General features: G+C 52.7%; 14 protein-coding genes and 1 non-coding gene across 15 annotated transcripts; 8 read left to right on the top strand and 7 right to left on the bottom strand.

Annotated features, from left to right (window-relative positions):
* Window positions 1-111: 111 nt before the first annotated feature.
* BJX67DRAFT_387912 (pectate lyase) lies at window positions 112-1,175 on the bottom strand (the record flags this gene model as incomplete). Its single annotated transcript, XM_071034303.1, has 4 exons — window positions 718-1,175; window positions 569-642; window positions 237-500; window positions 112-177 (listed from the first exon to the last, which is right to left on the bottom strand). The coding sequence occupies exons 1-4, from the start codon at window positions 1,085-1,087 to the stop codon at window positions 112-114; spliced, it is 774 nt and encodes a 257-aa protein (XP_070886319.1). The 5' UTR covers window positions 1,088-1,175.
* A 1,068-nt stretch (window positions 1,176-2,243) lies between these two features.
* Window positions 2,244-3,718, bottom strand: BJX67DRAFT_381053 (uncharacterized protein; the record flags this gene model as incomplete). The annotated part of the gene is made up of 3 exons (XM_071032932.1): window positions 2,244-2,594; window positions 2,650-3,076; window positions 3,126-3,718. The coding sequence occupies 3 exons, from the start codon at window positions 3,716-3,718 to the stop codon at window positions 2,244-2,246; spliced, it is 1,371 nt and encodes a 456-aa protein (XP_070886318.1).
* A 583-nt stretch (window positions 3,719-4,301) lies between these two features.
* Window positions 4,302-5,280, top strand: BJX67DRAFT_84531 (uncharacterized protein). The gene has a single exon (XM_071035528.1). It carries the CDS (start codon window positions 4,396-4,398, stop codon window positions 5,047-5,049), a length of 654 nt encoding a protein of 217 aa, XP_070886317.1. The 5' UTR covers window positions 4,302-4,395; the 3' UTR covers window positions 5,050-5,280.
* A 232-nt stretch (window positions 5,281-5,512) lies between these two features.
* Window positions 5,513-8,338, bottom strand: BJX67DRAFT_371993 (uncharacterized protein; the record flags this gene model as incomplete). Its single annotated transcript, XM_071031179.1, has 8 exons — window positions 5,513-5,975; window positions 6,025-6,080; window positions 6,210-6,313; window positions 6,361-6,542; window positions 6,588-6,872; window positions 7,103-7,836; window positions 7,897-7,965; window positions 8,024-8,338. 8 exons carry the CDS (start codon window positions 8,336-8,338, stop codon window positions 5,513-5,515), a joined length of 2,208 nt encoding a protein of 735 aa, XP_070886316.1.
* A 388-nt stretch (window positions 8,339-8,726) lies between these two features.
* Window positions 8,727-9,283, bottom strand: BJX67DRAFT_381050 (CFEM domain-containing protein; the record flags this gene model as incomplete). The annotated part of the gene is made up of 2 exons (XM_071032931.1): window positions 8,727-8,800; window positions 8,851-9,283. The coding sequence occupies 2 exons, from the start codon at window positions 9,281-9,283 to the stop codon at window positions 8,727-8,729; spliced, it is 507 nt and encodes a 168-aa protein (XP_070886315.1).
* A 1,396-nt stretch (window positions 9,284-10,679) lies between these two features.
* BJX67DRAFT_381049 (uncharacterized protein) lies at window positions 10,680-11,047 on the top strand (the record flags this gene model as incomplete). The annotated part of the gene is made up of 3 exons (XM_071032930.1): window positions 10,680-10,788; window positions 10,848-10,962; window positions 11,023-11,047. 3 exons carry the CDS (start codon window positions 10,680-10,682, stop codon window positions 11,045-11,047), a joined length of 249 nt encoding a protein of 82 aa, XP_070886314.1.
* A 561-nt stretch (window positions 11,048-11,608) lies between these two features.
* Window positions 11,609-12,417, top strand: BJX67DRAFT_381048 (uncharacterized protein; the record flags this gene model as incomplete). Its single annotated transcript, XM_071032929.1, has 3 exons — window positions 11,609-12,017; window positions 12,066-12,290; window positions 12,386-12,417. 3 exons carry the CDS (start codon window positions 11,609-11,611, stop codon window positions 12,415-12,417), a joined length of 666 nt encoding a protein of 221 aa, XP_070886313.1.
* Window positions 12,418-13,347: 930 nt separating this feature from the next.
* On the top strand, window positions 13,348-14,460 carry BJX67DRAFT_381047 (uncharacterized protein; the record flags this gene model as incomplete). Its single annotated transcript, XM_071032928.1, has 1 exon — window positions 13,348-14,460. The coding sequence occupies one exon, from the start codon at window positions 13,348-13,350 to the stop codon at window positions 14,458-14,460; it is 1,113 nt and encodes a 370-aa protein (XP_070886312.1).
* BJX67DRAFT_387910 (arabinan endo-1,5-alpha-L-arabinosidase) lies at window positions 14,230-15,978 on the bottom strand. The gene is made up of 4 exons (XM_071034302.1): window positions 15,516-15,978; window positions 14,980-15,453; window positions 14,833-14,918; window positions 14,230-14,786 (listed from the first exon to the last, which is right to left on the bottom strand). Exons 1-4 carry the CDS (start codon window positions 15,780-15,782, stop codon window positions 14,651-14,653), a joined length of 963 nt encoding a protein of 320 aa, XP_070886311.1. The 5' UTR covers window positions 15,783-15,978; the 3' UTR covers window positions 14,230-14,650.
* A 688-nt stretch (window positions 15,979-16,666) lies between these two features.
* On the top strand, window positions 16,667-18,425 carry BJX67DRAFT_387900 (glycoside hydrolase family 43 protein; the record flags this gene model as incomplete). The annotated part of the gene is made up of 4 exons (XM_071034301.1): window positions 16,667-16,962; window positions 17,011-17,078; window positions 17,147-17,576; window positions 17,636-18,425. The coding sequence occupies 4 exons, from the start codon at window positions 16,667-16,669 to the stop codon at window positions 17,826-17,828; spliced, it is 987 nt and encodes a 328-aa protein (XP_070886310.1). The 3' UTR covers window positions 17,829-18,425.
* A 270-nt stretch (window positions 18,426-18,695) lies between these two features.
* On the bottom strand, window positions 18,696-20,874 carry BJX67DRAFT_371990 (putative copper amine oxidase; the record flags this gene model as incomplete). Its single annotated transcript, XM_071031178.1, has 4 exons — window positions 18,696-18,834; window positions 18,890-19,860; window positions 19,911-20,487; window positions 20,543-20,874. The coding sequence occupies 4 exons, from the start codon at window positions 20,872-20,874 to the stop codon at window positions 18,696-18,698; spliced, it is 2,019 nt and encodes a 672-aa protein (XP_070886309.1).
* Window positions 20,875-21,986: 1,112 nt separating this feature from the next.
* BJX67DRAFT_371989 (putative MFS multidrug transporter) lies at window positions 21,987-23,955 on the top strand (the record flags this gene model as incomplete). The annotated part of the gene is made up of 6 exons (XM_071031177.1): window positions 21,987-22,164; window positions 22,230-22,324; window positions 22,380-22,703; window positions 22,778-22,933; window positions 22,990-23,351; window positions 23,415-23,955. 6 exons carry the CDS (start codon window positions 21,987-21,989, stop codon window positions 23,953-23,955), a joined length of 1,656 nt encoding a protein of 551 aa, XP_070886308.1.
* A 155-nt stretch (window positions 23,956-24,110) lies between these two features.
* On the bottom strand, window positions 24,111-24,191 carry BJX67DRAFT_t54. Its single transcript has one exon. It is a non-coding gene; the product is annotated as a tRNA-Ser (tRNA).
* Window positions 24,192-24,367: 176 nt separating this feature from the next.
* Window positions 24,368-24,698, top strand: tfb5 (TFIIH complex subunit TFB5; the record flags this gene model as incomplete). The annotated part of the gene is made up of 3 exons (XM_071032927.1): window positions 24,368-24,386; window positions 24,442-24,593; window positions 24,651-24,698. 3 exons carry the CDS (start codon window positions 24,368-24,370, stop codon window positions 24,696-24,698), a joined length of 219 nt encoding a protein of 72 aa, XP_070886307.1.
* Window positions 24,699-25,568: 870 nt separating this feature from the next.
* On the top strand, window positions 25,569-26,096 carry BJX67DRAFT_371988 (Hsp20/alpha crystallin family protein; the record flags this gene model as incomplete). The annotated part of the gene is made up of 1 exon (XM_071031176.1): window positions 25,569-26,096. The coding sequence occupies one exon, from the start codon at window positions 25,569-25,571 to the stop codon at window positions 26,094-26,096; it is 528 nt and encodes a 175-aa protein (XP_070886306.1).
* Between the last annotated feature and the right edge of the window lie 239 nt (window positions 26,097-26,335).

Here is a 26,335-nt window from a genome sequence, read left to right as displayed (position 1 = left end):
CATTGGCACTGCTGCGTACACTTGCAAGGCACTTGATACCAAAGATTCCATTCTCTACCTCGCGAAGAGATCGCACGCTCCACAGATCACAGACCACAGACCACAGCCTGCTCAACACTCAGGAAGAGGCTCAGAGTACTGGCAGTAGTCGCTCGGACCGTCGCTAGTCTCCGGCGGCTACGGTCCGTTAGCACTGCATAGAACAAGAATGAAACAAGGGCGGGGAGGGAGCTCACCTCGTCGCCGGTGTCGTTGCCCTCGTACTCCTGGCAGATGGTGCCGACGTCGGTCGCGCAGACGTCGCTGCTGATGATCGCAGTGTCGCCGTAGTTGCTGTTGATGCCGACGAGCGTGCTGCCCTCGACGGCCGTGACGCTCTCGATCGTGACGTGCCGCTCGTACATCTCGTCGCAGTTCCCGCACGACCGGTACAGCTTGCCGAAGTCGTACACCGTGAAGCCCGAGATGCTGACCGTGCCGCCGGAGTTGTGTTGGATGACCTGCCCGGCGGTGTTAGAGTTGCTGCTGCGGAATGTACGTATAACTAGCAGAGCATCTGCGCGCTTACCTTATCCTCGGCACCCTGCGCACCACCGCCGATGACGGTGAAGGGACCCTCGCCGGTCTTGAGAGAGAGACCGTCTACGTAGACCACATCGTTAGTCGCAGAACCATACCTGTCAACTAAACCTAGGGCCAAAAAAAAAGCGTACGTACCCTCGCAGACCTTCTCCCACCAGACATTCTCGATGGTGCAAGACCCCTGGCAGTGCACGCCCTCAATCTGGTCCGCTCCGATGATGACGTTCTTGAGGGTCGCGCCGTCCTCGACGCTGAAGACGGCGTCCGAGTCGCCGCCCTCGCCCTCCTCGCACGAGACGCCACGGCCGTAGGTCTTCATGCCGCCGTCGAAGGTCTCGCCGCCGGAGACGACGTACGGCTCGCTGAAGGTCTCGGTGCCCTGGGACTCGGGGAGGGGGAAGGTGTAGCGCTTGCCCAGACTGTGGGAACGGGCGCGGGCGCTGTGTTGCGTGGCCAGCACGCCGGTCGCCAGGGAGAGAGCCAGAGCCTGCTTGACGAACATCATGACTAAAAAATTCCTAGAATGGATGAAAGAGATGATGATGATGATGATGATGGTCCCGATGATACCAGATCAACGAGCTTGCCTGGATGGATCCTGGATATTGTTCCTCAGCCCAGCTCGAAGGCGACTCTCACGCCCATCTTTATACCCAGCTCCAGCTCCATCCGCTGAAGACTCCATCGCTGCCTCCAGGTCTCCTTGGCGCGTTTCAATTGAATTCCTCCGGATTAATCCCGCTGAAACCGATCAGCAGCGGCCTCAGCACCGCCGTGAGCCACAGATGCTCCAATGATTCGTGCGATATTTCACGGAAAAGAGTCGCCAGTGCGTCCGTCTGGGCGACACCTGCCGATCAAGTCCCACGACTCAGGACAGGACAGGAGACATCACGGTCCCTTGGAGGGGTCAATTGACCTTTCTGCTCCAGAATGTCCGCCCGACGTTTTCTTCATCCTGATCAACTTCAAGGTTAACTTCAAGGGTTCGTCTGTCCTGGAGACAAATTGTGCCGAGACGATGATCTCCCCCCAACAATTGCCCGCGAATGAAAGACGTCCGATCTGCTCGCTTCTTCCTCATCCAACACGGCGACAAACGCTGGACCCCAGAATTCTCCAGAGAAAGTCAATGTCAATTACAATTCAACGACTCCAAACTCATCCAAATCCACCATACACTGAGTCAGGAAAGCCAGAAGAAAAACCCTGAGAGCGATGGGGCGAGCCGCTCTCGTGACCGTGCAGTCTCCAATATATTGACAGGTCTTGGTCGTTACTCGGCGGCGGCTCGAAGAGCCAACCTTGGAAAGAGTACTTTCACACCTACCTGAGTTGATGTGGCAGCCAGGCTCTTGAACAGTCATTCAATTGAATTTGATTAGGTACAAACGGGGTTATGAATTACAAAGCACGAGGAACCCTGGGTCAACAATTAAAGAACATGGTGCGCGGTTTTGTGACATTCTCAAGATTAATTCTGCTTATGTTCAAATATAAGATAGTGGTATCGATGGAGCTCTTCCCAGAAAGACACGGCGAGAGACCAGAAGGCAAATTAAAAGAAGCGCGAAGATATGAAACGGAGGCGAAGGGAGGCTCCCGAAAACAGGCCATGCGGCCGTAGATGAAGAAAGAGAGCAAAGAGTGTATAGATTAATTTACGCCACATTGGGAGATCCGTACGGAGCCGGAACGGGGACAGGTGCGTGTGTCTGCTCAGGAGCTGGTGCAGTCGGTTGGTGCCATTCGTTGGCCGGTTGCGACATGGGAGCCACAGGTTGGGCAGGAGAATCATCGACTTCCTGGTGCGACCCCGCGATGAGTAGAGCACAGAGGAATGAGATAGCATAGAAGAGTCGAGAAAGGAAGACTTGAGCATCGCCAGACTTCTCAAAGTAGCCCGCAGAGCGGTCTTTCTTGCCATATTCACGGTCCGCAAACCCGCCCATGAGCACAAGGGTGAGGATCAAAGTAGAGACGCCGAGAGCAGGAATTCCAATTAGGATAGCCTGGGCATGCGTTGTTAGAGCTTTCATTGACAAGTTTAATCAGGGGAAAACTTACGCCTTTGCGGATGTTAGCTTTGCGGAAGAAGGCAAAGAACATGTTGGCGCCGCCCAGAAGAGCAGCGAGAAAGAGGAATACAAAGTATGCCATGTTAACTCCCCTGGAGGCCTTGGGGAGATTGGCGTCGATGCTGTCTTGAGTGCGGTAAATGGCATCCTGAATGCGGGAATACGTCGCAAGGCCAACAAGAAGGAAGATACCGCACAACCCCAACCAGACCGAGTGAACAACAAGGGTCAGTGAGGCAAACTTCCCACCACCCTGCTGGAGCTTCAAGCAAATCGGGAGCAGGATGAGGACAATCAGCAAAAACACCGAGAGGCTCTCAAACCACCTAACAGCAATCTGGGCCAGGTTGTATTTGTCGATTCTCATCATCAGGCACTGCGAAAGGATGAGGGTGATCATATTGATGAGAATGGACCTATTTTAAATTAGTACTGGCTATTTTACCGGGTCCGGGGCCAACCTACAGAATTGCGAAGAAGAGGGACACAGGGAACAAGAACCATTTGCCGATAGCAGCGCCCTTCTGTTTGCTCTTAAGGAGCCTAAATGCAGCAACAGCACCAACGGCGAGGAAGAGAACAAGGAAGATCACGTCGAAGGCAAGGTCCACCTTGGGCCCGGTTGTCTTGAAAGCAGCTTCCTTAACGCACTTGTCGCTCGTTTTCATGTTCGAGTAGTCGGTCCCGATACCAGGGTAGTCGCTTCCAAGGCCAGGAGGGAGGTCTCCATTGGTAGGATAATCTGACGAGCCATAGTCGTAAGAATCAGAGCTGTCGCTCGAGTCAGAGCTATCCCCGGAATAGTCATCTAACCAGTCGTCGTAGCTGCTCGAGGTGGTCGGGTAGCTTGAGCTCGAGGTCGAGGTAGGGTAGTCGCCGTAATCATAGTCGCCGTAATCATAGTCGCCGTAATCGTAGTCGCTGGAACCGTAGTCACCGGAATCGTAGTCGCTGGAACCGTAGTCACCGAAATCATAGTCTCCGGTGTCATAGTCGCCCAGATCATAGTCATCTAGGTCAAACCCAGCGTCATCCAAGTAATCATCGAGAGAACTCATGATGGAGCGCTTGATCCTCGAACAAGAGAGTCAGATGTCAAGAATCAAACAATGCAGTCAAAGGCGGCAGCACCACAAGGCTGAAGGAAGAAGCCGTTGAGCCTCGTCGAGGCTGTGTGCCCATTAAATGTCCACCCCTTTGGGAGGGTGCGTGAAAGGACCTCAGCCAGACAACACCAAATTTCATGGTTGGTGACGATCCTGTGAGGTTCCCGCGCGATGGTTGGTCCGAGACGACGACATTGCGGCTCCTGCAGAGAAATACGAGAATGTATTTTTAGTTGAAATTAGCACTGTGCAAGCTGAGCAATCAGCGAGCAGCTCAAGCCGAAACTTCAGTCACAAGTGGCTCCAAGCTCGTATTTAACCTTTGTTCATGCAGGATTTTCTTCCAATCTCGAGACGATCGGAATGGCTCCTTCTTGCGCTGATGGGACCACGTTCCACAGCGCAAGCTGAGGGCATCCTTTGGAATGACAGCCCGCCTCATCCTCCTCTCCCATGCAGAATTCCCCGACTGTCTTGCAGCGGTGCAAGAGCAACTGAACTCCCCACCATCCCTCGGCCCTAGGTCTGGCTGCTTGGACAGGTTCGCCCCCGAGTCGCCCAGCTCTCAAGCCTGACAGCCGACGGTCCTGCACCAAGTTCAAGTTCCAAGTCCATTGTGGAGAGCTTTGATGGAGAGGCTCAATCAACAGAGCCGTGGTTCTCAGCCGCACGATCTCGTGTTTCCCAAGAAAGAAGTGGGGAACGATCGTCGCTCGATGAAAAAAAGAAAAAAAACCCCCCAGCACAAAAAAAGGCAAGCGTTGCCTGGCAAGGGACAAGAGAATGGGTCAGGGTCTGCGGAACGGGGACGTGTTTTCAGCCTTAAACAGCAAAGTGTTTGTGATCGGGCCCAACCGTCCAAATCCATCCCCACAGCGGCAAGTCAGGCCCTCATTTTTCGCTGGATGAGCAATTCACAGAGCCGTCAGGCAGCGTTGTGGAGTCATGAAATCTCTGTCTGGAGCGGCTCAAGACCAGGAAACGAGACACGGCGGTCCAAGCCAGGAAGAGTTTTTCGTCGCCAAGCAGTCGTGGGATCCGTCTTGCATGCCAAAGGATCAGCGTTCGTGTTTCCTGGGCAGGGAAGAAATGGGAGAGCAAATCTCTGTGTCATCGTGACTGATGAGGGAGTGTCGATCCAATCAAACAGTTCGCCCACGCCACGCAGGGAAAGGGGGAAAAAAGCAAGAAACTCAACCCCTTCCTTTCACGTGTCGTGGCATCGAGGCTCTCAGGGGCTCTCGCCCACGGGCTGTCGGACTTCAGAGCTCGGAGTGGAGTGAGGTCCAGTTAAGGTCGTGCTCCAGTGCTGCCTCACGTCAGATCTTTGTTTGCACACGTGGTGTGGCGAATTCATGTCTTCATGTCAGACTGATGGAGGAAATGCGAGGTCCCTGGGCATCATCCCCCAACGGCCAACATCTGGACGATGAGCGCGCCTCAAAAGAGGAGCGACGATCAGAGCGTTGATGAGAGAGCGGAGAAATTTCCGTCCGCTGGGAGTCTGTCACGGGAATTCGGTCGCTACTTTCCCTTTCTGGAGCCGTCAACTCCAACGCTCGCTTTGGGGCAGATCCAACATGTTGGCCAGATGACTCAGGGTGTCTTCAGGTCGACGGAGCAGGCTTCCGGTCCGTTTTTGAAACCTCAAATGACTCGATTCTCTGTAGAAATACAAGCTGCACTCACCTCTGAAGTCGTCATTCCCAACAACTGGGCGAAGCCGACTGCAAGGAAAGCGGCGGCTTATGCACTCCAATCCGTCGTAGCCCCAATCGCCTCCCCAGAAACCGGGATCAAGAAGTCACTGGGCTCAATCATGCCATCGGCATTGCGCTCTCCCTGCACCAAGGTCACATCAACGCTGATCAAACTTGAATCATCCCATGCCCCATCACCATCCCACGAATTCCCTTCCGACATCTGGTCCTCGCTCAAGGACGTAGGGGACTCCCCGTTCGACGCAGCAAGGTTATCGGTGAGAGTAGCCACGGCGGTACCAAATTTGAAGCCGACAGCGGTATTGTTCCAGGCTGTGTTGCGGATGAGTTCGAAGTTACCGGGCTGCGAGTTATCAGTGAAGCCGTCTTTGGCGTTGCCAAAGGCGATCGAGTTGATGATTCGGTGGTCTGCCGGGCCAATATCGGCGTCGTCGCCGCCGCCGAGTTTGTAGCCGTTGCCGTCGCCTTCGAAGGGGGAGAAGTCCCATCTCGTAGAATTAGCCACGGATGTCACCACCCACATAGCTTAGATCATACCGGTTGAAGCCGTTCCCCCACGAGATTGTGTCTTCGATCGTCACCGCGGATTTGAACTCCCTGATTGTGTGAGCGAGCGACTCAGTAATCCCTCTGGAAACGTACCATAGATCGAGGCCATCATCCACATTGTTCCAGAGTCGTGCTCCGCGGAGAATATTACCCTCTCCCGAGCCCTCCTTGACGGCGAAACCATCGGCACTCTCTCCGTTCTTGCGCGGGTCACGGTTCATGTACGAGTCGAGATAAAGGACAACGTTATTGGACGACTCCCCTTGAATCTGGAAGCCTAATTGCTATCAGCACTGGGTCCAACTGAGACTGGATACTGCGTACCAGTTTCATAGTTGTCCCTCGTGATAATGCGCTCGTAGTGGTTGTTCGATGCATCCCGCGCATATACTCCATACGGTCCATTGATCAGCTCAAGGTCATAGAACTCCCAATAGTTCGCGTCTTGGATGTGCAAGATCCCTCGGTCCTCGTTGTCTAGCGATCCGTCTAGCTCTGCCGGTGTTCTGGCTTCGTTAGTTACAATCCTTTTCCCAGTTCCCCACACTTACCCAGGGAGCTCTTCGCCGTCTATTATAACCGCCTCGCCTTCGTACGCGCGGAGAACATACGGCGCCGACGCCGTCCCACTCTTGGTGATCTGGATATTCGTCGTAGGGGAGTAGGTCCCACCCCGTAAGTAGATCGTATCTCCCGCAAGAGCTTGGTCCACAGCTAGCTGGATAGACAGCAACGGCGCTTCGATAGTACCGTCAGCATCATCAGAGCCCTCAGGAGAGACATAGATGTCTGCCGCCAGAATTGCGGGAAGGAAAGCCCCAAGGGCCCAGAGTGAGCTCCTCATGACGGCAACAGTCGCTTCTCGCCGTCCAGCATCTTTCGCTCTTCGAGAGCTGTGCCCGAGACTTTTATATCCCATGGTGCACAGCACGGCCTCCCATTGCTGGAAAATCTCCAAAGATCCGGAACATTTGTGAAAAGCCAAGCCCAGAATCTCCGCGCAGTGGCGCCCAGCGTTTCACGTTGATTTTGAAGTGTGCGGAATCCCTTTCATCATCCCGCTCACTCTCGTGAAGCATCTCGGCTCTGCTTCTCATATTCTCCGAGAGCCCGGGCCAGCACTCCGGGGTACCACCTCCGGCCGACGTCTTGGTGGCTGATCACCCTGTGTATCAGGGTCCCTTCGCCGGTGCGACCGCGGAATATTTCATTGAACGTCGCCTCGGCATCCGACCGTGTCTTTTTATCGCCAACCAATTCTTTGATATGATCCGGAAATTCCAGGGAGATATTCTCCACAGACAAATCCAAGCTCATGCCCTGAAAAACGGGAATGGAGAATCGCGGTCCTAACGATGACCCCTCTGCATCCACATAGTTCGATGGCGCAAGATTCACGCGGTGTGTTGTCGCCGTACAGATACCCCCGGTGATCGCTTCCAAGGCTCGGCCGATGTTTACGACCAGCGACCCGTCAATCGGTGGAGCGGAAATCCAGACACCGGATTTATTCTGCACTTCAAGTCCATGGTGAGGAGTCGCTTGAAGGAGAAACGTTAGGAATTCCGAGTCTTTATGGGGACCCACGCCCTGGGACTCGGAGTCACTCGGCGGAGGAGGATACTTGATTAATTTCATCTTCTGTTGGACTGGGTTATCGAAAAACTGCTTTAATGCTGTCGGGTGCAGACCTAAGGCCTCTGCAATGAGGACCTGGAAATTATCCGCGACTGGGCTCAGTTCGGCCAGGTACGCCTCGACGGAATGGCGGAAACCTGGAATTGCACTTTCGTCAGGCCACTGTAGCGCAATTAGCTGCTGGGTATTGATTGCAGTATTCAAGAGCAAAAGTTGAAATACCTGGTTTGGGCCCCGGATATTCCGATACAAAGGCTCATTGGGACCAGGTTCAGGTAGCTCCGTGGCAAACTATCGTACAACGCAGCGGTCAGTTCAATCATATTCGAGACCGAGTCGAGGTGCCCACATCGAATTGTTCTCGATAATCCTGCTTGCGCGCGGTGATCTCCGCCCCAAGTCGAGAATAGCCGAGGAAATGTTTGCTGTTGACCATTTCAATCTCAAGTTTCTTCTCGAGCGGGAGCCTGAAGAGCGCCTTGCACTTCTTCACCAAGTCTTGTCTGGTTTCCGGTGCGATCGGGTGGTTGATGAGGTAGAAAAATCCCACATTGACCAGGGCATTGCGAAGGGTCGCCAGAAAGGCAGGCTTTGTGTCCGCAGAGGTCGACAGGGAGAAGTCGAGGACGGGAATCGCGGTGAACGATTCGGTGTGGACAGTCATCGTGGATGAATTGCTTCTCGAGTGGACTGAGTTTCCGGTGGTGAAGAGAAGACCAAGGAGGGGAAGGAGAGAAAAACCCCCGAAGTCCCTTTGTGAGGGATTGCGTCTTTTTGGTGGGGTTTTCGTGCAACGAACTGGATTATTGGAAGGAAACGTCGCCATCTTCCCCAGATTTTACGAGAGCTTTGGTCCCTTTCATGCAGAAACCTTAATTCACTGGAGGTGCAGGAAGCTTAGGGTTCAAATAATAAAATTATTATATACAGTGTGCCGAGATTGCATCGCCTTTGCAAGTTCATCCAGGCCAGATCAGAAAACAGATTATCGAAAGAAAGTATAAAGAAGGTCTCCAGAATAAACATTCCTTCGGTATCGCGGAGGGTTCAGCTTAAAGGGCAGCGACAACCATCATGGCACCAGCGGCGAGGATGGCAGTGGTGCCAGAAAGAGCCATAGCACCATCTGGTTTATCATTAGCGACTTTCTTTTCTTCAAGGGGAAGGACAACATACCTTCACCGGTGGAGTCGTTGGCATTGTCCGAGCTGGCATCGTCACCGCTGTCAGAGCTGGTATCGTCACTGCTGTCAGAGCTGGCATCGTCACTGCTGTCGGAGCCGCCGCTAGAGCCGCCACAGAGGTTCGCAGCCTTGGACTCGACTTCGTCCAGGTTGATGTCCGACGCGCTCTCCAGGTCGGAAGCGTCGCAGTCGGCGTTCATGGCGCAGTCGGTCATGTCGCTCATCATGGAGCTGAAGGTATCCGCGCCCACGTTGCTGGAGCAGATGCAGTCGGTGTCATCGATGCTGCAGCTGGTCGCAGACTCGAAGGAGTCCTTTGCGCAGGAGCGCAAGCAGTCGGGCACCATGCTGTTGATCAGGTCTTCAGCAGATTCGGCCATGACGACGCTGGCGCCAAGAAGAGCAACGGGGAGGATGAAACGCATTTTGATAAAGCGGCGGGTTGATTGGGTTCGGAGAAATGAAACGGAACGTTCAAGGAAAGACTTCTGTGAGATGAGTTGGGAAAGAAAGGGGCAGAGCACGAGGGAACGGCGGCTTTTATATACGAGAGGGCCAAGCCCTGCGACGGATTCGTTTCCAGCGCTGAACGAATCACTTGAGGCTCATGCGAGAATGCAAGCCCCCGAAGTGGAGTGGATGAGTGAGGTCCTCGCTGAATGGCAGTGTGGCCATGGGGCAATGGGGCATTGGAGAGCATCGTCTTGGTTGAGCCCTTTCAGGCCCACTGAGGAAATTAAAACCGAGGAGAGACGAACGAGAGCCGAAGTCCATTCGAGATCACCCAGCCTCCAACGGAGCCAGGCCGCGCTAAAGGTCTCGGCATTGTGGAACTCACAACCCGTGCTGAAGCACATTCGGCCACGGGAGCCACTCCTCCAGAGGGCAGAACACTCAGGGCTTCAAATTTGGAAGGATCAACTCCGCGTCGTTTGCTATTTATAAGTTTCATTTGATTCAGCAGCCGACACACACGCGACCTCGAGGCTCGAGGTCCCTTTGCCCGCGCAGTCCCTCGGCGATCTGAAAGCTGGCATCGAATCTCCAAGACTTTCAGGGGAGACAGAAAGAGGAAAAGCCGGCCCGATGTGAACGAGGGACCCTTGGGAGGAATCCTGCAGGATCAAGACAGTTTCGAGAGCTGAAACGAGGGCTCCGCTTAAGGTCGGCAAAGAAACCATTTTCGCCTCTCGAGGGAATTGCAGATGAAGAAGAATACGAGTGAGCCCTTTTCTTGCATCTCCCATTCAGCCGTTTGCTCCGTCGCCAAGACCTGCGCTGCCAACTCGCAGCTCCCCAAATGTGGACGCAGCGTGCCAAGATCGGGGGCAACACGTCTTTGCAAGCCAAGTCTCCACCCAAGGGCATCCCAGCTTCAGCCGCATGTTCTTCGAGCTTCATCACTTGGCTGTTCTCATTTGCGAGAAAGAGCCTGGGGAAGAAGACGGCCAAAACCACTCGCAACGCTTTGTCCACTCACCCCCCGATTCAGCCTGCTGCAGAACGCCGCATTCAAGTCTCCCCCAACCCCATCCAGTGACGCGATCTTTCAATTCGCCCACCAAATGGGAGGACCTCAAGAATCCCCATACTTCGTGAACGCATCCTGTTCTTCGAACGAATCATCCATGATGTAACCATGGAAAACCCTCTTGAAGCTCGATGGTTCCAGTCGTTGACATCATTTTTGACCCCAGAAATTGTGTCAATGGTAACGTGACCCACAGGGCTTTATAAGAGCAGTATGGGCATCTGCAAGTAACTTCCCAGGCGCATTACAGAGCCCACCATTCACAATACCCACAATACATTATCGCCAAAATGAACAAATTGTCTGACAAGGCGACTGACAAGGCGAAGGGTGGTGGAGGAGAGGCCGACGGGGGACAGGCCGGCACAAGCGGCGGCCAGGGTGATTTCCTTGACAAGGGTGATTATCTATCTATCCTTTGGCACATACCCGGCAGGCCCTCACTGACATCATTCTAGGCCTTCAGAATGCCGAGCAGAGAGTAGCCGGCAAATATTACGATGAAGAGAAGATGAAGGGTGCCAACAAGAAGATTACCGACAAAATCAAGGACAAGTTCCAGAGTATAACCGGGTATGTTCCACTTGCCCAACCAATTGCAAGAAGAATGTTGGCTTACCGATGTATGTCTAGCCATAAACTGCCTGGGACTCATTAGCTCTGTTGTTCATAGAGCTATGCGGCTTTGGTCGAGCTAGACCAACCCAACACATGTGTTTTCAACCAAGATATACTCAATTATCTTTATCTAATAAGAAAGCTGTTCGTCTTTCCCCTGATTCCCACAGTAAGCAGATGAAGGGCGCCTGTTCTTAAGCCCAATCCAGTAGACAGCCTTATCACGTGGTCAGATGAGTTCCTTCCCCATTTGGCGCACCTTCAGCACCGCAGGTGGTTTCAAACACCTCTTGAATCTCCTTTCGACATCTCATCCCAATAGCGGCTTCCCACACCACTCACGTCTTCTCCCCCAGGAGCTCGCGGTTCTATCGAACGACGGGCTCCATACTCTCAACGAATCCTGGAGCACAGAGAAGCCATGCGCCCTGTGATAGCCAACCAACAAGCGCCACGATGCTGTGCTCATCAACCCCACCTTGCCTGCCAGAGGACGCTCCTCTTCACGATCCTCCCTCATGGAAGCTCCAGGGACCGCTCTACCAGAAAATCCAACAGATAGATATCGTCGAACCGTCGATCTGGAAGCTTATCCTCAGCCATGAATGACCAATTTCACTGGGGACTTGATGGCCTCAACGGGCAAAAGTTCCGGGCATATACCGCCTTACTCCACCTCCGAAACGGCGGGCAGGGCGACCCAGATTGGGAAGCGGAGTTGGCTCGAAATGATATGGAATCCGCTGGCGAGCAAGGCGACGACGGGGAGACGGCAATCGCTCAGGGGCTTTCTGATTTTGATGAACCAAGACTAAAGAGGGCCCTTCTCGACCGCATTGCGGAACTTGTCTCCAATATCAGAAACGGCAAGCATGTTGCCGCCACGATGCTTGTGGAGGCCCAGGAGAGATGCACAGTATTTGTGTCGAAAAACAACGGCTTTGACAGAAGTGATAAGCAGTTTCTGAAAGCCCTGGAAAGCTCGTTGAGGGAAATAAGCCGTTCTGAAAGTGAGTGTCCGTTAAGCAAACTCACCCGATTTACACTAACCTCGTCAGCTTTTGAATTCGGAGATGCAAAGCTCAATCTTTGGGATAGACTGATAGATCATTACCAGCCTCGACTCCAAGACTGGGCGAGTAGTCTTCGGCAAAGCTTGAAGAGGTACAATGAAAACCAAAAGCCGAATAGGCAGCAACCCACTCTCAACTCACAGCAACCACAACAGCCCTTGGATCTTCTCACCGACACCCTGCAACGCCCGGGTCTAATTGACAAGGATCGTATGTGCCTCCTCGTCGATGAATGCCACAACATTCGAAATAGCCAGCATGAAAGCATCATCAGTCTCCGCTGCGGAGTAACTAAGCTTGCCCAGAAACTATGGCTCAGTATATGCTTTCTGAGTAGGCTTCGATCAGCCTATAATGATTTATTTCGAGCCGCAGAGAGGCTGACCGGATTTGGGTTACTAGAAATCCTCCCAGTCACGCTAGGTAATAAGAAAGAGAGCAGGCGAATGGCAGCTGCCAAACCCTGGTCATTATCCGAGACGTTCAAATCGATCGGGGAGGATCTGACCGACACCAGCGTCAGAAGACTATTTGGAAGAAAGTCAAGTAGGTCCAAACTGACGCAGAATTTTAGTGAAGAGTTAAAAAGGCCGGTACAATACCATGCCGAAGTACAGCTAGTTCTGTACTTAATATCGGTGCGTGATCCGATGGGGTTGGTGTTCAATTACATTGGTTGTAGCAAGTACAGCTGCCTTCTCTGCCATATGTTTGTGCGAACCTGTGGTCAATTCGAAACGCGAGGATGCCATGGGAAGATCTCAGGTCCCTGGAGCATTCCGGAGGCAATCCCCATGGCCCAGGGTAGTCTTCGTCATATTGTCGAAAGCCTTAACTCAATCCTGAAAAGTTTAGAGGACCGAATCCGCAACCCAGAGCAGGAGCCCATCCCGCTCCAAAGAGAGTCTACTGTTGGCGGCTCGTCAATTGCTACCAGAACAGCATATGCAAATGAACCTCACGTTCGTAGGCTCGTGTCTGATTACTTACATCACCAGAGGAACCTACACCTCACAAAGTACTTGGAGGAAACGCAAGTGTCCCCGAACTCCATCTCCCTCCGACGCAGAGATATTATCGCTAACGCCCTACAAGTATCGATACCACCCCAGTCGACGGCGGAGGCAAAGGCTTCTCGCAATTTGACGATCCCGAATCCTTACCACCGAACAAAAGTGGTCATTGCGAGATATGCGAGCGGCAGACAAGTCGGCGTTGCTCCATCTGCCAAAGGGATTGGTTCTGTAGCGTATTGTGCCAGCAGAAGATGACAACCCAGCACCGATTCAAATGCTCATCAGGATCTCTAACAACCGCCGACTACCTCGAAATAGCAGTTATCAAAGACGAACTTCCTGATGATCCCCAAACTTTGGATGACTATGGCTTCAGCCGCTGTCGGTCGTGGAATCAGAAGTCTCATCTCCTGGGTCTCTACAAGGGACTGCTGATAAACCTCGAGGTAGAGGTCAAGGCTATAGATCACTGGCGGCGTGAAGGCACCTTAGTGTCTAATATCATCAGAGAATTTAAAAGGGTGCCTGACAAAAGCCGTGGGGCTTACTTTCCCTGGTTTCTGAAGCACACACATCTGGTAGATAACAAGATGCCGGTACAAGAAAATCAAGAACATTTAGTGGTCCTGGAATGGATTGAAAAGGCCAAGGCTTATCTTTCGCCCGAGGATCGAGTACGAGACATCAAAGATATCCAACCAGTGGCAAGGCGCGACATCTTCATAGCATTCGCCGCTTTGCTTCATTCTGCGCTTCCCCACCCTGGCTGGGTATCAGACGGACTGGACATGTGGTATAGCCTCGGATTCTGCGTATGTCGCAGCGAAAGGGAAGAAAACCAGCTCGGTGGCTTGTACAACAAACTAATCGGCGGGAATAAATACTTCGTCGATTATCACAGGAGCCTTGGATCCGAGTACCATGGACCCCCGCCAACTCCTACGTGCAGTTTTGAAGAGTTCTGGACCGCTTACAGTTCTGGGAGAATGGCCCAATTGATGGACAAATACGGGTTAAAAGAGGACCGGTCTGCATTCAAACACCTAGATACTTTCCTGAGTGTTCCCCCCACTTCACCTCGTCCAAGCGTTTGGCGACTCCAGCATTTACTAGCCGTCCAAGATATCAACAAGGGTACACATCCAAAGCTTTGCCAGGCAGCGAGGGATTACGGGGTTTCCGACTCCACGGACGCCAGACGTAAGATCAGCCTAACCGGACTATACCGCCAAGTGCTGCAGCGTGACCCTATGGAGTTACATCACGCTCGTGTCCGAGGGGAGGCCTTGAGTTACGCAACAAGCGTCGTCCAAACCGTCGATCCCGGCGTTGCATCAATCCTGCAGTCCCTACCCACCCAATAGCTAAGCTGGACTTGGAGCCGATAGGCCCCAAAATCGGAATTACAACCATACAGTCTCAGCTTCAAAGTCTTTCCTTGATAAAACATGTCGCTTTTAATGAATGAAGACCAAACTGGGAACTCCAGGCAGCTCCACCATATACAAGCTGATCTCTTCTTCGTCTTTGGGTACACAGAATTCAAACACAACTCTAGACGACAGGCCACCCGCTTGAGAAATCGATGACGTTCCAACCGAAGAGTTTCTGACCATCTCCATAGCCAATGTTTGTGTCAACATAGTGATAGTATAGCACAGGGCCGAGAGTTGGATCGGTGAACACCCCCCTGCTAACGTTAGTTGAGTCTCCAGCCTTCAACAAAGGAAACTTACTGTCCACCAGGGCCATAGACGTTGTCGTGGCTTTCAAGGACGATAGTACCACCACCTTCAGTGCAGGCGACTCCGTCCGCATCGACCTACATTCCGTCAGTCTGACTCACTAATATCATGAGTGCCATAGCTGAAGGCGCCACTTACAAATTCACCCGTTGCCGATGACGAGCGGCAAGCCTTAATTTTATACTCCTCACCAGCAGCTGGCATGGAAGAATCATAGCCACAGCATTTGCCCGCAGAAAAGAAAAGGTAATAGAAATCGCCGTTTTGGTACAAGAATGCGGCTTCTACCGCGTGCTCGCCAGCCGGGTCGTACGCGATATTGTAGGACTCGGCGGCCACAGATGTGGGGGAGTCCATGGGCGCCTGGTAGAGGTTGCCGAAGAAGGACCCGAAACTCATCAACAATGACCCGCCATCGCTAAAGAGGTTGCCGTCGATGGCGTTATATACCTTGGATTCGTCTGATTGAATTCCAGTTGAGCCATGATCGGTCCAGGTATCGGGGTCCATGGTCTCGGAGGAGGCAACACCGATCGCTGAACTCTGGGAGCCGAATGTCGACACGGAGTAGTATACATAGTAAACACCGTCTACAAGCTGAACGTCTGGAGCCTGTGCAATGTTAGGACAGCAGCAAATAGATGATTTGCAAGATTGACACGCAGATCACCTACCCAGAGATCGGTGTTTCCCGGCAGATCGATCGACGAACCATCCGGCAATACAGACCCAATTGCAGTCCACGGCCCCTCGAGAGACGGAGCAGAGGCATATGAAATTCGATTTCCAGTTGAGAAACGGAAGTACGCCCCATCCGACTCACGGAGGATCAGGCCCGGGTCGTGTATATTGCAAGCACCCGAGCATGCTCCCGGAGCGCCATAGCCATAGGCCACGCCCACCAAGAGCGAAGTCGAGGCTGCAAGAGTCGGCAGATACATGGCGGCAATGGGGGAGATGGAATGTTTCGACGTGGGGATCGCCCTACACAGTTCGCTTCTTTCAACTGCAGAACGACGTCAGTTATAAAGACGAACGACCAAATACAGAAATCCGGCCTTCCGAGGGGGAACTCGCGCCTTTCTTTCTTGTGGCTGGTCAAACAGTCGCATTCTGGATGGAGTGTGGATGGATCTTTGTGCTGTAAACAGGCTTACTCCGGTGGAGATGGTCAATCCCTTTCGCCGGAGCCTGAAACCGAGAAGAGTGGGAATTCTTTGAAGACACTGGGGATTCGGGGTTTCTCATGAGAGGCATGCCACTCGTGACCTTCGACGGCCATTCTCAGTGTGAAACTCCGCGTGTGGAACCCAGCATATTTTGGACGGTGGGCGTTTCATCGGCCGCCATCTCATTTCACCCAACGGGAATCCACATTTGGCGGAAAGGGCCCCGGACGGATGCACAAATGGCTGCAGCCCTGCGAAGACCACTTGCCTCAATCGACAGTGCAAACCAGCCTGCGGAATCGACCACCCCTCCGTCGATCGCGGAGAAAATGCGGGGTGGAAAGGTGAAGGCCGGAGGACTCCCACGCCTGAAACCGACTCCCAGCCGAGTCATACTCCGGAGTCCAAGCTGCAACAACCTCTTGGGATTCGAAAGCTGAATATTGAAATACCTTGGCTTGTCGGAGACTCCGCCTCAGGGAGGAATAAATCAGACCGAATCTCCTCTGTGCCTTTCCACCAATGAAATGTTCTCAGGGAGGTGTGAGAGAGCACCACACGATGTATAAATGAGATTGCATTTGTTTGGCTTGAAAGGTCCGGACGATAATGACCAATTAAGGAGTTGAAGAGTTTGAACAAGTTCAATCGTCAGGATGGCGTTTTCTCCCCGGAGCGTCCTCCGCTTCTTCCTGGCCGGCCTTCTCCTCGGCTCATCCAATGCCGCCCCCTATACGAACCCACTCAAGGACCCTAACGGGAGTGATCCTTATGCCGTATACGTGGATGGATACTACTACCTGACGACCACCACCTGGACTGACGTGCAGATCACACGGGCACCAACACTAGAAGGCCTGAAGACTGGCGAAGTCCAGACTGTGTGGAGTGACAGCGATCCCAGCCGATGCTGCAGTGTTTGGGCACCAGAGTTTCACCTCATCGATGGAGTGTGCGTATAGGTTCCCTTTTTCAGAGGGCCGGCTAACTCACTCTACAGTTGGTATCTGTACTACACCGCTGGCAGCAGCGACACGCTCGATAACCAACGCGTGCACGTTCTCCAAGGTACGTCTTCTCCCGCAGCGTTCCCAGTTTTCCCGAGCTTGCATGCATCCACGGCTAACACGGTTCAGGTGGCGCGTCGCCGTGGGACGCATATACATATCTCGGCCAAGTAACCCCGGAATGGGGTATCGACGGCACGGTTCTGACTGTGAATTCCCAAAACTACCTGGTTTGGTCCTGCATGGCAAATGATATCCAATGTAACTGCATCGCAACTCTCGACACACCATCCACCATCGGCGAGACCCACATCCTCTCTGAGCCCGTGGAGGACTGGGAAACCGTCGGTGCCCCAGTCAACGAGGGCCCTGCACCACTCTACCACGACGGCAACATCTGGGTCGCGTACTCGGCGTCTTACTGCTGGACGGCAAATTACTCCCTGGCTCTTCTGGCCTACGATGGCTCTGGAGACCCATTGGATAGTGCATCTTGGACGAAGTCACCCGGGCCCGTGTTCGTTTCCGCGGATGGAAATTATGGAACTGGACATAACGGGTTTGGCTTCCCAGCTCATATGAAGCTTGACAACGGGCCCAAGCGCTAACGGAATGTAGGTTCTTCACGAGCCCCGACGGCAAGGAGGTCTGGAATATCTACCACGCCACTACCATTGCAGAGGGCGCCTGCGACGGTAATAGGTATACCGCAGCATTGCCTGTCGAGTGGAACGAAGACGGGTCCCCGAACCTGGGCGTGGCTCCATCGCTAGACACGGTGTTGGACGGGCCATCTGGGGAGGTTGCTTGATCCGACTGACGCGGACACAGCCCGACGCGATGGCGAGCGGCGAGCGGCAGGGGTGCCAGAAAAGCGGTTACCCAGATAGATATGTGCAATGGATGGAGAAATAATAAGCACCACACTATAACTCACAGTAGTCCCGGCATGATCCTAGTCAAAGCTTCGTCCTGCGCCTCAAACGCATCAAGCGTGTCACTAAAGCCACTCTGCTCAGGCATAGCCTCACTTCCGAGAATTGGGTCCACCCTAGGATCAAAATTTAACCCGCCCGCCATCTCGAAGAAGCTCGTCAGATCCTCACAGCTGTGCTCGTCTACATGCGTAGCAGTCTGAGGAGAAGAAAGCGACCAAAACAGCGCCGACGGCTGCGAAATTCGTGATTGATGGCTCAGCGATCCAGTTGTGTCTCTGTTTCTGTCTGTTGTTGATGGGTCTGTGTCTCGGCCTATGTCTGAAGGATCCCCGTTTGCATTATTGCGAGTTGAGGGAGGATTTTGCAGGTCCGGTTCGAATCGGAGTTCTCTGAATATATATTGAATTTACTGCTGCACCTGGAAACCCAAGTACGAGCAGGAATCCGCCGTTGCGGCTTTCGGCCGCGACCGACATCCTCTGACAAAGGGCTAGATCCTCGAGCTGATGCGGGCATAGTCGATCATGAAGGTTAGGTAGGGGGTCTGCGGCGCCCGGTTAGGGAGGTTCGTGGCCTTGTCAGAGCCTCGGATTGCGACAGGGGGGCTGAGAGGAGAGAAGTTCGAATTCCGAGATCGGTGGACAATGCGCAAAAAGATGTGGCCGCGAGAAGAAGCAACAGGAAGCCGGCTAAGCCAGAAAATGTATTCAAATTTTGATATATACAATGATCTGTTTCGCCTAGATATGTGCATTTCGACAACACTCTGACGATTCAACGGTTCTTGATGCCGCATTCTTTCCTGATGGAACGTCCAGTGACGGGTTGGCCGTGAAGAAATCGGCCGGTCTGATCATGAGCTGGAAGGTTTCCACAGGCCTAGAGATGCGTTAGCAATCGATCTGCAGCAAAGAAAGGGAAGGGTGTGTCTCACATGACAGGCCAATCCTCCACGCGTGGATTGTGAGTAATGCCAAAAGTGCTCCAGACAACGACATCAGTGTCGGTAACTGAGTCGCCCCGCTTGACAGCATCTGATACGCCATCCACTTCCTTCCGACTCTGTAGGGTATAGCGACCTCCAGCATACAGCTCATTATCGCGATATTTAGTCACCCATACATGGTGCTGAGCGAACTGTGCTCGCTGAGCTTGAACGGATTTGGGGTCCGCCAGTAACAGTTGGGTCGCCAACGGAGTGAACTTGTATCCGATTGGTTTCTTGCTGATAGGATTGATCTTGTTGGGATTGATCATCTTGACCACCCTGTTGAGATCTGGCGCAGCATCAAAGTAGCATGCTCGCTCCAGCGTCTCGGAAGTGACCTTGTAGAAATTTCCGTTGGGGTTCGTGGCTTCGTTCATTGGGACAGGTCGCGATTCCTCCACTTGGATGGAGTTATTGAGTCCATCTATTGCTGGGTCGATACGCACGCAGAATATGTGCTGGTGGTTCTGAGCCAATACGCCCCCACTAACCACGTTACCGTAGTCGCTGACCTTCCCGGCATCGATATTAACAACGTTGAGGATACCCGTCGCGCGCGCCTCCACGGTGATACCAGCGGACTGGTCAAATTTGTACGCAAAGACGTACTCGTAGTTCGCCAGGGTAATGACAAATTGCACGACTAGTTCGCGGTTGCGGGTGACCACAGCGCGGCCCGTCCTCCAGTTGGAATGTTTCCACCCAATGCCATTATCTTGCTCATGCAGACAGATGGCATTGGGAAGTCTTTTCGCGGTACCATCAGGCCCTGTAACAATGGCGTCGAAATATTTGATCACTCCCAGGCAGTCGCAACCTATCGACAAGTTGTTTGCCATGTTACCGCCACCGCCATCACCGAAGTCGAAAGCCTGCTTGCGGTGGAAAGGCGGACGCGGGTCGGCGTAGGGCACAGTCTATAGTCAGTGGTCAGCTTGTTTCTTTACCTCGATCAAGGAAAACTTGCCATCTCGCTGATACCCAAACGATGCATCACGCTCCGGCCGTCATACCACACGTCATGGATAGTGGCACCTTCGCGGGGATTGAAAGCCACGCGGAAACGCCATCTCTGCCATTCAACAAGCGACTCGTCTGTGATGCGAAATGAAGGACCTTCGGGCTGCACCACGTTGAGTGGTTTTAGATCCTTCCGAGTTCCCTCAGGAAGAAGCTCAGGCACATAGTCCGACGCCTTGCAGTGCCCAATGATATCGCGCTTAAAAGTCTGTTCCCGTAGTCCGTCTCCTTTACCTCCCGTAGCCGGACGATCAACTCGGATGATCTCCTGGGTATGAGCGTCCATGATAGGAATTAGTGGAAGAGGGTATGAGTAAAAATTGGCGTCGGGGTTCTTCTTCGTCGCGTCCTGCGCGAAGCACAAGCCTTGGAAGAATCGCCTGTTGGGCTCGGAGAGGTCCAATCCACCATATGGCCATGGCTCGATGACAACTTCGAACCCGTCAGGGAGGTCAAACTCGGCGAGAGCTTCTTGGAACAGCTTCGAAGCGAAGCAACGTTCTACAAGCACATCGAATTCGCTCCTACGGAGAATGTTAACACGGTATCGCACCTCAACCAAAGCTAGGCACAACATACAGGGTCAAAGCGGCATGGTGTTCCTTGCCCACTACATGATGCTTCACGGACTTCCGTGCTACCACATCTACCACCGACTCCTCGTATGAGGGGACGCGGTCCGAGCCAATGACGTCGTACTGACAAAGGGCTAGGCGAGGGGGGCGGCGAGTAGTTGGACTCAGACTACCGGAGTGCTCGAGTGCAAGGAATTCAAGGAGCTGGTCTTTTGGAGGCTCTCGAAGATAGATCTCGCGAAAGTCGATGACGGTGTTGGGGTGCTGGGCGACAACGACGTCGCGAGCGAGGTTGATCTCCTCCTCGGAGAGAATAGTTAGCGGGTGGGGGTTCATAGCGAAAGAATTCACAGAAGCCGAGGATTCGCGTACCTCTTCAACGGGGGGAAGCAGTCCTTTGTACGGATTTCTAGCGAAACTTTTCCCTTGTTCGGTCGCGGAATATTTCCGACGGTCACAACAGAAGCCCCAGCTCTTCGGGAGGACCTACTGCGTTTGGAGAAGCAGACCACCGTCCCTGCGAACTGATAACAGGAAGCGACAAGCCACGATAGACGGGGTCCACCAAGCGCTGACACTGTGAGGTCAGAGATTCCGCGGTTCACAACAACCTGCTCGCAATCATGGTCCCAATCTTAGCGATAGTGTTCAAGAATCTTTTGTTCTGCCGTCAGCAGCCAGTCTTTTTGAAATAATAACGTCTCTCAGAGCTCAGTCTTGGGGGAATTGAAAAAGCCTTTCCGTGTGACATCCGAGTCCCCAAAAATTATATATCTTTGACTCCCGTCTCATCCTTTCGGGTCTCGCCTTCGACCAACAACATCGCCAGTAATCTGAGAACTCAACAACTTTGAGAAGACAGGCAAGGATTTGGTGACGATGACAGTTTTAGTTAGTTCAGGTCCGGGTTCTGACTCCAAGTTCTTCGCGCCCATCTTACCAAGACCTCGCCTCGTCAACTCGCAGCGTTCGGCGGCTGCTGACACATGAAATATATATTGTTATACTCTGCATATGTTGTCCTGCACTGGACCGGATTATTATTCTGTCGTGTCTTGCTCCAATTTGGTTGTGCCAGGATCACGGAAGCCAGAGAACCCGTGTCCCCAGAGAAATCGGATCGAGCGAATCCGAGCCCGGACCGTTGGTGGACGACGTGTTGATGACAGCATAGCCGAAGCTGCACAGGGCCGTCAGCAAAGTGGGCGACCATTATTGGCTGCGTGGATTGGACTTATCTGATCCATTCAGGCAGATTGGAAATCAAAAAAAGCGCCCTGGAAACCCCCCGACGGACCCAAGCCTGCCAAACACCGAATCGTCTTTTATCATCTTCAGACCCCAGAAATTCTGCGACCCCAACAACCAACCCCCATATGGGCTTTCGCAGGGGGTATTTGTTTTTCTCGACTTTTCAATTGTTCTAGCGCGTGACAGGACCCTTCATGATGGCTTCACGTCAAGAGTCCGACCGAAATCCAACCCTCGAAGAGGCATTAGGCGATGATGAGCAGACCCCTCTACTCCGACGCAACTCTGTCGATTCAGTCACACCTCATGTTCCAGTGTCTTTGAGAAGGGGACTGGCTATCCTGCTCGCTATGGGAGCTCTGATATTTATTCAAGGTAATACTAAATCTTCCTGTATCGCCTCGCAGAAATACGGAGCAGACTGACGCCGCCGATCATAGCGATTAACATGTCGATGATGACCACGGCGCAATCCCAGATCGCGACAGACCTCAATGCATTCGGGGATACCACATGGTTCAATTCAGCATTTCTGGTATTCCAACTGACCTTACCCATGTTACGGCCCTGATTCTAACGTTCTCTCCAAGATAGCCATGTCCAGTGTAACTCCTCTTTCAGGGCGATTGACGCAAGTCTTTACTCCACGCGTCTACGTTCTCTTTTCGTGTGTGATGCTAGCAATCGGCCTCTTCATCACGGCAGCAGCGCCGAGATTGTCCGTCTTTCTATTAGGTCGGGCATTAAGCGGCATTGGCGGCGGTGGGCTCATGATTACAGGCGTGATCTTGACTTTGGACCTGGTGAATCAGAAGCGGCGAGCCATATTCATTGGTATGGTCAACTTTGGAATGACATTTGGCGTTTCTGTGGGCGCGGTGCTGGCTGGTGCGATTGCACCAACTCTTGGATGGGTAAGTTTCTTCCAAATTAGCTCCATCGCATCGTTGCCATTATTGGTGTGCCGAAATCTAACTTCGCTCTTCAGCGACTCATCTTCTGGGTTCAGGCACCCATGTCTTTAATTCTAGGCCCAGTTCTATTTTTCGCTATTCCGTCTCATCCTCATTTTGAGGGGGACTCCAAAACGAAATCTCTAGGGCAGAAGCTCAAAAATGTGGACTATGCGGGAGCATTAACCCTGGTAAGCTTTTAGTAATACATAGACAGCACCCGGACTCCATGAGCTAACCACAGAAGGCGACCTCTATCTTTCTCCTCCTGTTTAGTCTGGCCGCCCCTGAGATACCACTGACGCCCATCGTTCTCAGTTTAGTACTTTTTGTTATCTTCTGGATCATCGAATCGAAATTCGCATCTGAGCCTATCGTTCCTACGGAGGTGCTCAAGGCGAAGAGCGTTTTGCTAACCTGCCTCGCTGCGCTTACCGCAATGACAGCCCGCTGGGCCGTCCTGTTCTACTCACCCACATATGCAATGGTGGTTCGAGGCTGGTCTCCAGCCTCTGCAGGGCTGATATTGACGCCGACAAATGCAGGTTTCGGGGTTGGAGGCCTGCTGGTGGGATGGCTGCACATTCGCCATGGAGAAAGCTACTACATGTGAGATTCCTAGCCCCATTCCCTCCTCGCTTCAACTATGAGTCTGACCATCTACCGCCGCAGGTCTAATGTGATGGTATACCTCCTTTTCGCCTTCTCGAACCTCTTCATCTTTGCTCTCTCAACACAAACCTCAATCGTTGCCCTCTATATTGGCGCCGTATTTCTGAATGGATTCATGATTGGCGCATCCATGAACTACACCTTTGCCCATATTCTATACCTCACCAAACCAGAGGTACACTACATCGTGATAGCCCTCGTCGGTATGGCTCGGGGTTTCGCTGGAAGCTTTGGGTCAGCCATAGGCGGTGGTTTCTTCCAACGCCAACTGAAAGCAGGACTGGAGGACGGTTTCGCGAGGCACGGTCTTTCAGGAGAAGACGGCCTTATCCACAAACTTCTCGGTAGCCCAGCGCTTGTTGAGCAGTTAACTGGCGTAGAGAAAGACGTTGCCATGCAGAGTTATGAGCATGCCATCAAATCACTTCTGTTGGGTGGCTTTGTGATCATGATCGTTGCGACCATCGCTCAAGCGGGAACCGGCTGGACACCACCCCCGCAGGAGACCAGAGTCGAAGATGAGAATCATAGGGAGGATTGAAACGGGTCGTTTGTCCCTCGAGTTATGAATAGAAAGACCGTTGGTTTCGTCATGGCGGCACAGGCCCCATAATTCCCGGCTGCCAAAGGAGTCTCTCTTCCATTGGCCCACAGGAAACCGTCCAAAATAGACTTCAAGCAAGGTAAAAAAAAATTCGACAAGACTGAGATTCGAACTCAGGACCCCGAAGGGATTAGCTTTCTAAACTAACGCCTTAACCGCTCGGCCATCTTGCCATATTTTCGAAATCTGAAAATTTTATGACTATATGAAATCTTGGCGTAGCATCGTAAAATCACGTGGTTATTCTTGGCAACAGATGTTGCCCGAACGTTGATCCAGCAAAACCAGGTCGCAATCCCTTTTTCATGCCCCCAGAACCTCTCTCGAGTCTTTAAACCAGTACATCGAAATGCCGCGCGCCGTCCGAGGTACCATGTTCGTCGCCCGCTACTGATCCCCCAAGCTAACAGGTTTGCTCCGCAGGAGTTCTGATCGAATGCGATCCATCGGTGAAAGCTATTATCCTGAAATACGATGAAGAACGGCACGATTACATTGTGGAAGATCTCGACGATGACCGCCACTTGGTTATCAAGGAGAGCCAGTTGCAGAACCTGAAACTCCGCCTTGGAAGGGTGAGGATGGAACAAAACTGCCACTGTGTTTGGTTGCGTGTGCTGATGGTTGTTTAGGAACTTGATGAGAAGGTCATGCAGCCTGAGGAATCGGAGTCAGAGTAAGCGATTATATGGGCTGCGTTTGACGCCCTCGCACGAATTCCACGATTCCCTACTCTCCGTATGGTGAAGACTACAACACCCATACTTCCCGTCGACGAACTTGGATAACTGGGAAGCGAGGGAATACTGCTTTGAGTCGGGCCGATATTACGTTTTCCTAGAGTATCCACCGCCGCATGAGCCCAATTTCCCCCGGCCTACATATGGCTTTCATAGGCCAGCTTGACGGTGGCATGATGTTTATTGGGCCGTGGAATATGGAATAGTCCCACCCCAGCCATGTCGGACTCAAAATTGACAGGGGATAATTCTGGTGAGGTAGTGGAGACACGCAGTGGGATGATTAGAGTCTACTACTTGTCCATCGTCGCCTGAATGTATTGCTGGAGCTTGGTAGCTGACCGGACCCAGTTCCCGAATGAGGAGTTATCCAATGATGTGCTCGAAAATTCCAGGCTTCAACAGAATTGACCGGTGTCTTGTTTCCGAGAATGGAGGTGACTGGCCCTTCCATCAAGCTTTCCATGGGGGCGAGAGGTGGCAAGCTTCTTTGGTATCACGTGATCGTATCGAACGCGCGAGAACTATCGAGACCTTGCCCGATGCGTCCAGCTCACAAGATGAGGTGTTTCGTGAAATAGCGAGCTTTATCTGGAACGTTTGAGTGATATCAGGAATAGGCAGTAGCTGACATCATGGGAGCTTCTCGAAAGCCTTCCAAAAGGCATATAAGCCCCCTCAGTGCCCCGGTTCTGTCGACATCACTTTCCAAATCATCGAGTGAAGCAGAACTTCTTATTTCAAGCAACAACTGCTACAATTCCAAGATCTTCCAATTTCCTGAACACTTCATCTCTTCCCACAACCACAATGTCTCTCTTCAGAACCATTCCCACTGCCGGAGACTTCGCTCCCCTCTTCCGCCTCTTGGATGACTATGACACCCACCGCGCCACCAGAGGCCAGACTACCGTGCGCTCGTTCTCTCCTCGCTTCGATGTCCGTGAGTCTAATGACTCCTACCACCTTGACGGCGAACTGCCAGGCATCCCTCAGAAGGACATCGATATCGAGTTCACCGACCCCCAGACCCTAGTCATCAAGGGACGCTCCGAGCGCGAATACCACTCCCCCAGCGGCGGTCGCGTTACAGAGCAGGTTGAACCCGAGGGCGAAAGCAGCGAGGTCGCCAAAACCGGCGAAAAGCAAGTGTCCAGGGCCACTGAAAAGCCTCGCTACTGGGTCAGCGAGCGCTCCGTCGGCGAATTCCAGCGCACCTTCAGCTTCCCAGCTCGCGTTGATCAGGACAATGTCAAGGCAAACTTGAAGGATGGCATACTCTCCGTTGTTGTGCCTAAGGCCGCGCCTCCGAGCTCGAAGAAGATCACCATTCACTGAAGGGAAGCTACACACAATCCAACCAACGGATCGATATGAGTTTATGATTGTTTCAAATTGTTTCGCATCGGAATGAGCAGTGGTTTTTCGATCTTTTCAATTGTGCTACTATCAGTCTCTAGTTTGTTCGAGTCTTGCTCGACTTGTACTCTAGTGCTAATACATCAATCAGTCACATCTTCACTCCTCTAGTAAATATGCCTTGGAAATTATCCGGGTTGTACATCGGCCCAAGTCAT

Source organism: Aspergillus lucknowensis (assembly GCF_044049455.1).
Source record: "Aspergillus lucknowensis strain CBS 449.75 chromosome Unknown BJX67scaffold_19, whole genome shotgun sequence".
Taxonomy (NCBI): domain Eukaryota; kingdom Fungi; phylum Ascomycota; class Eurotiomycetes; order Eurotiales; family Aspergillaceae; genus Aspergillus; species Aspergillus lucknowensis.
This window is presented reverse-complemented; position numbering and strand designations above follow the sequence as displayed.

Coding starts and splice junctions, on each gene's coding strand:
- BJX67DRAFT_84531 (XM_071035528.1), top strand. CDS start 4,396: ATGGAGAGGCTCAATCAACAGAGCCGTGGTTCTCAGCCGCACGATCTC.
- BJX67DRAFT_387910 (XM_071034302.1), bottom strand. CDS start 15,782: ATGTATCTGCCGACTCTTGCAGCCTCGACTTCGCTCTTGGTGGGCGTG. Junction 15,454..15,515: donor CGGGAAACACCGATCTCTGG/GTAGGTGATCTG, acceptor AACATTGCACAG/GCTCCAGACGTTCAGCTTGT. Junction 14,787..14,832: donor GTCTATGGCCCTGGTGGACA/GTAAGTTTCCTT, acceptor TAACGTTAGCAG/GGGGGTGTTCACCGATCCAA.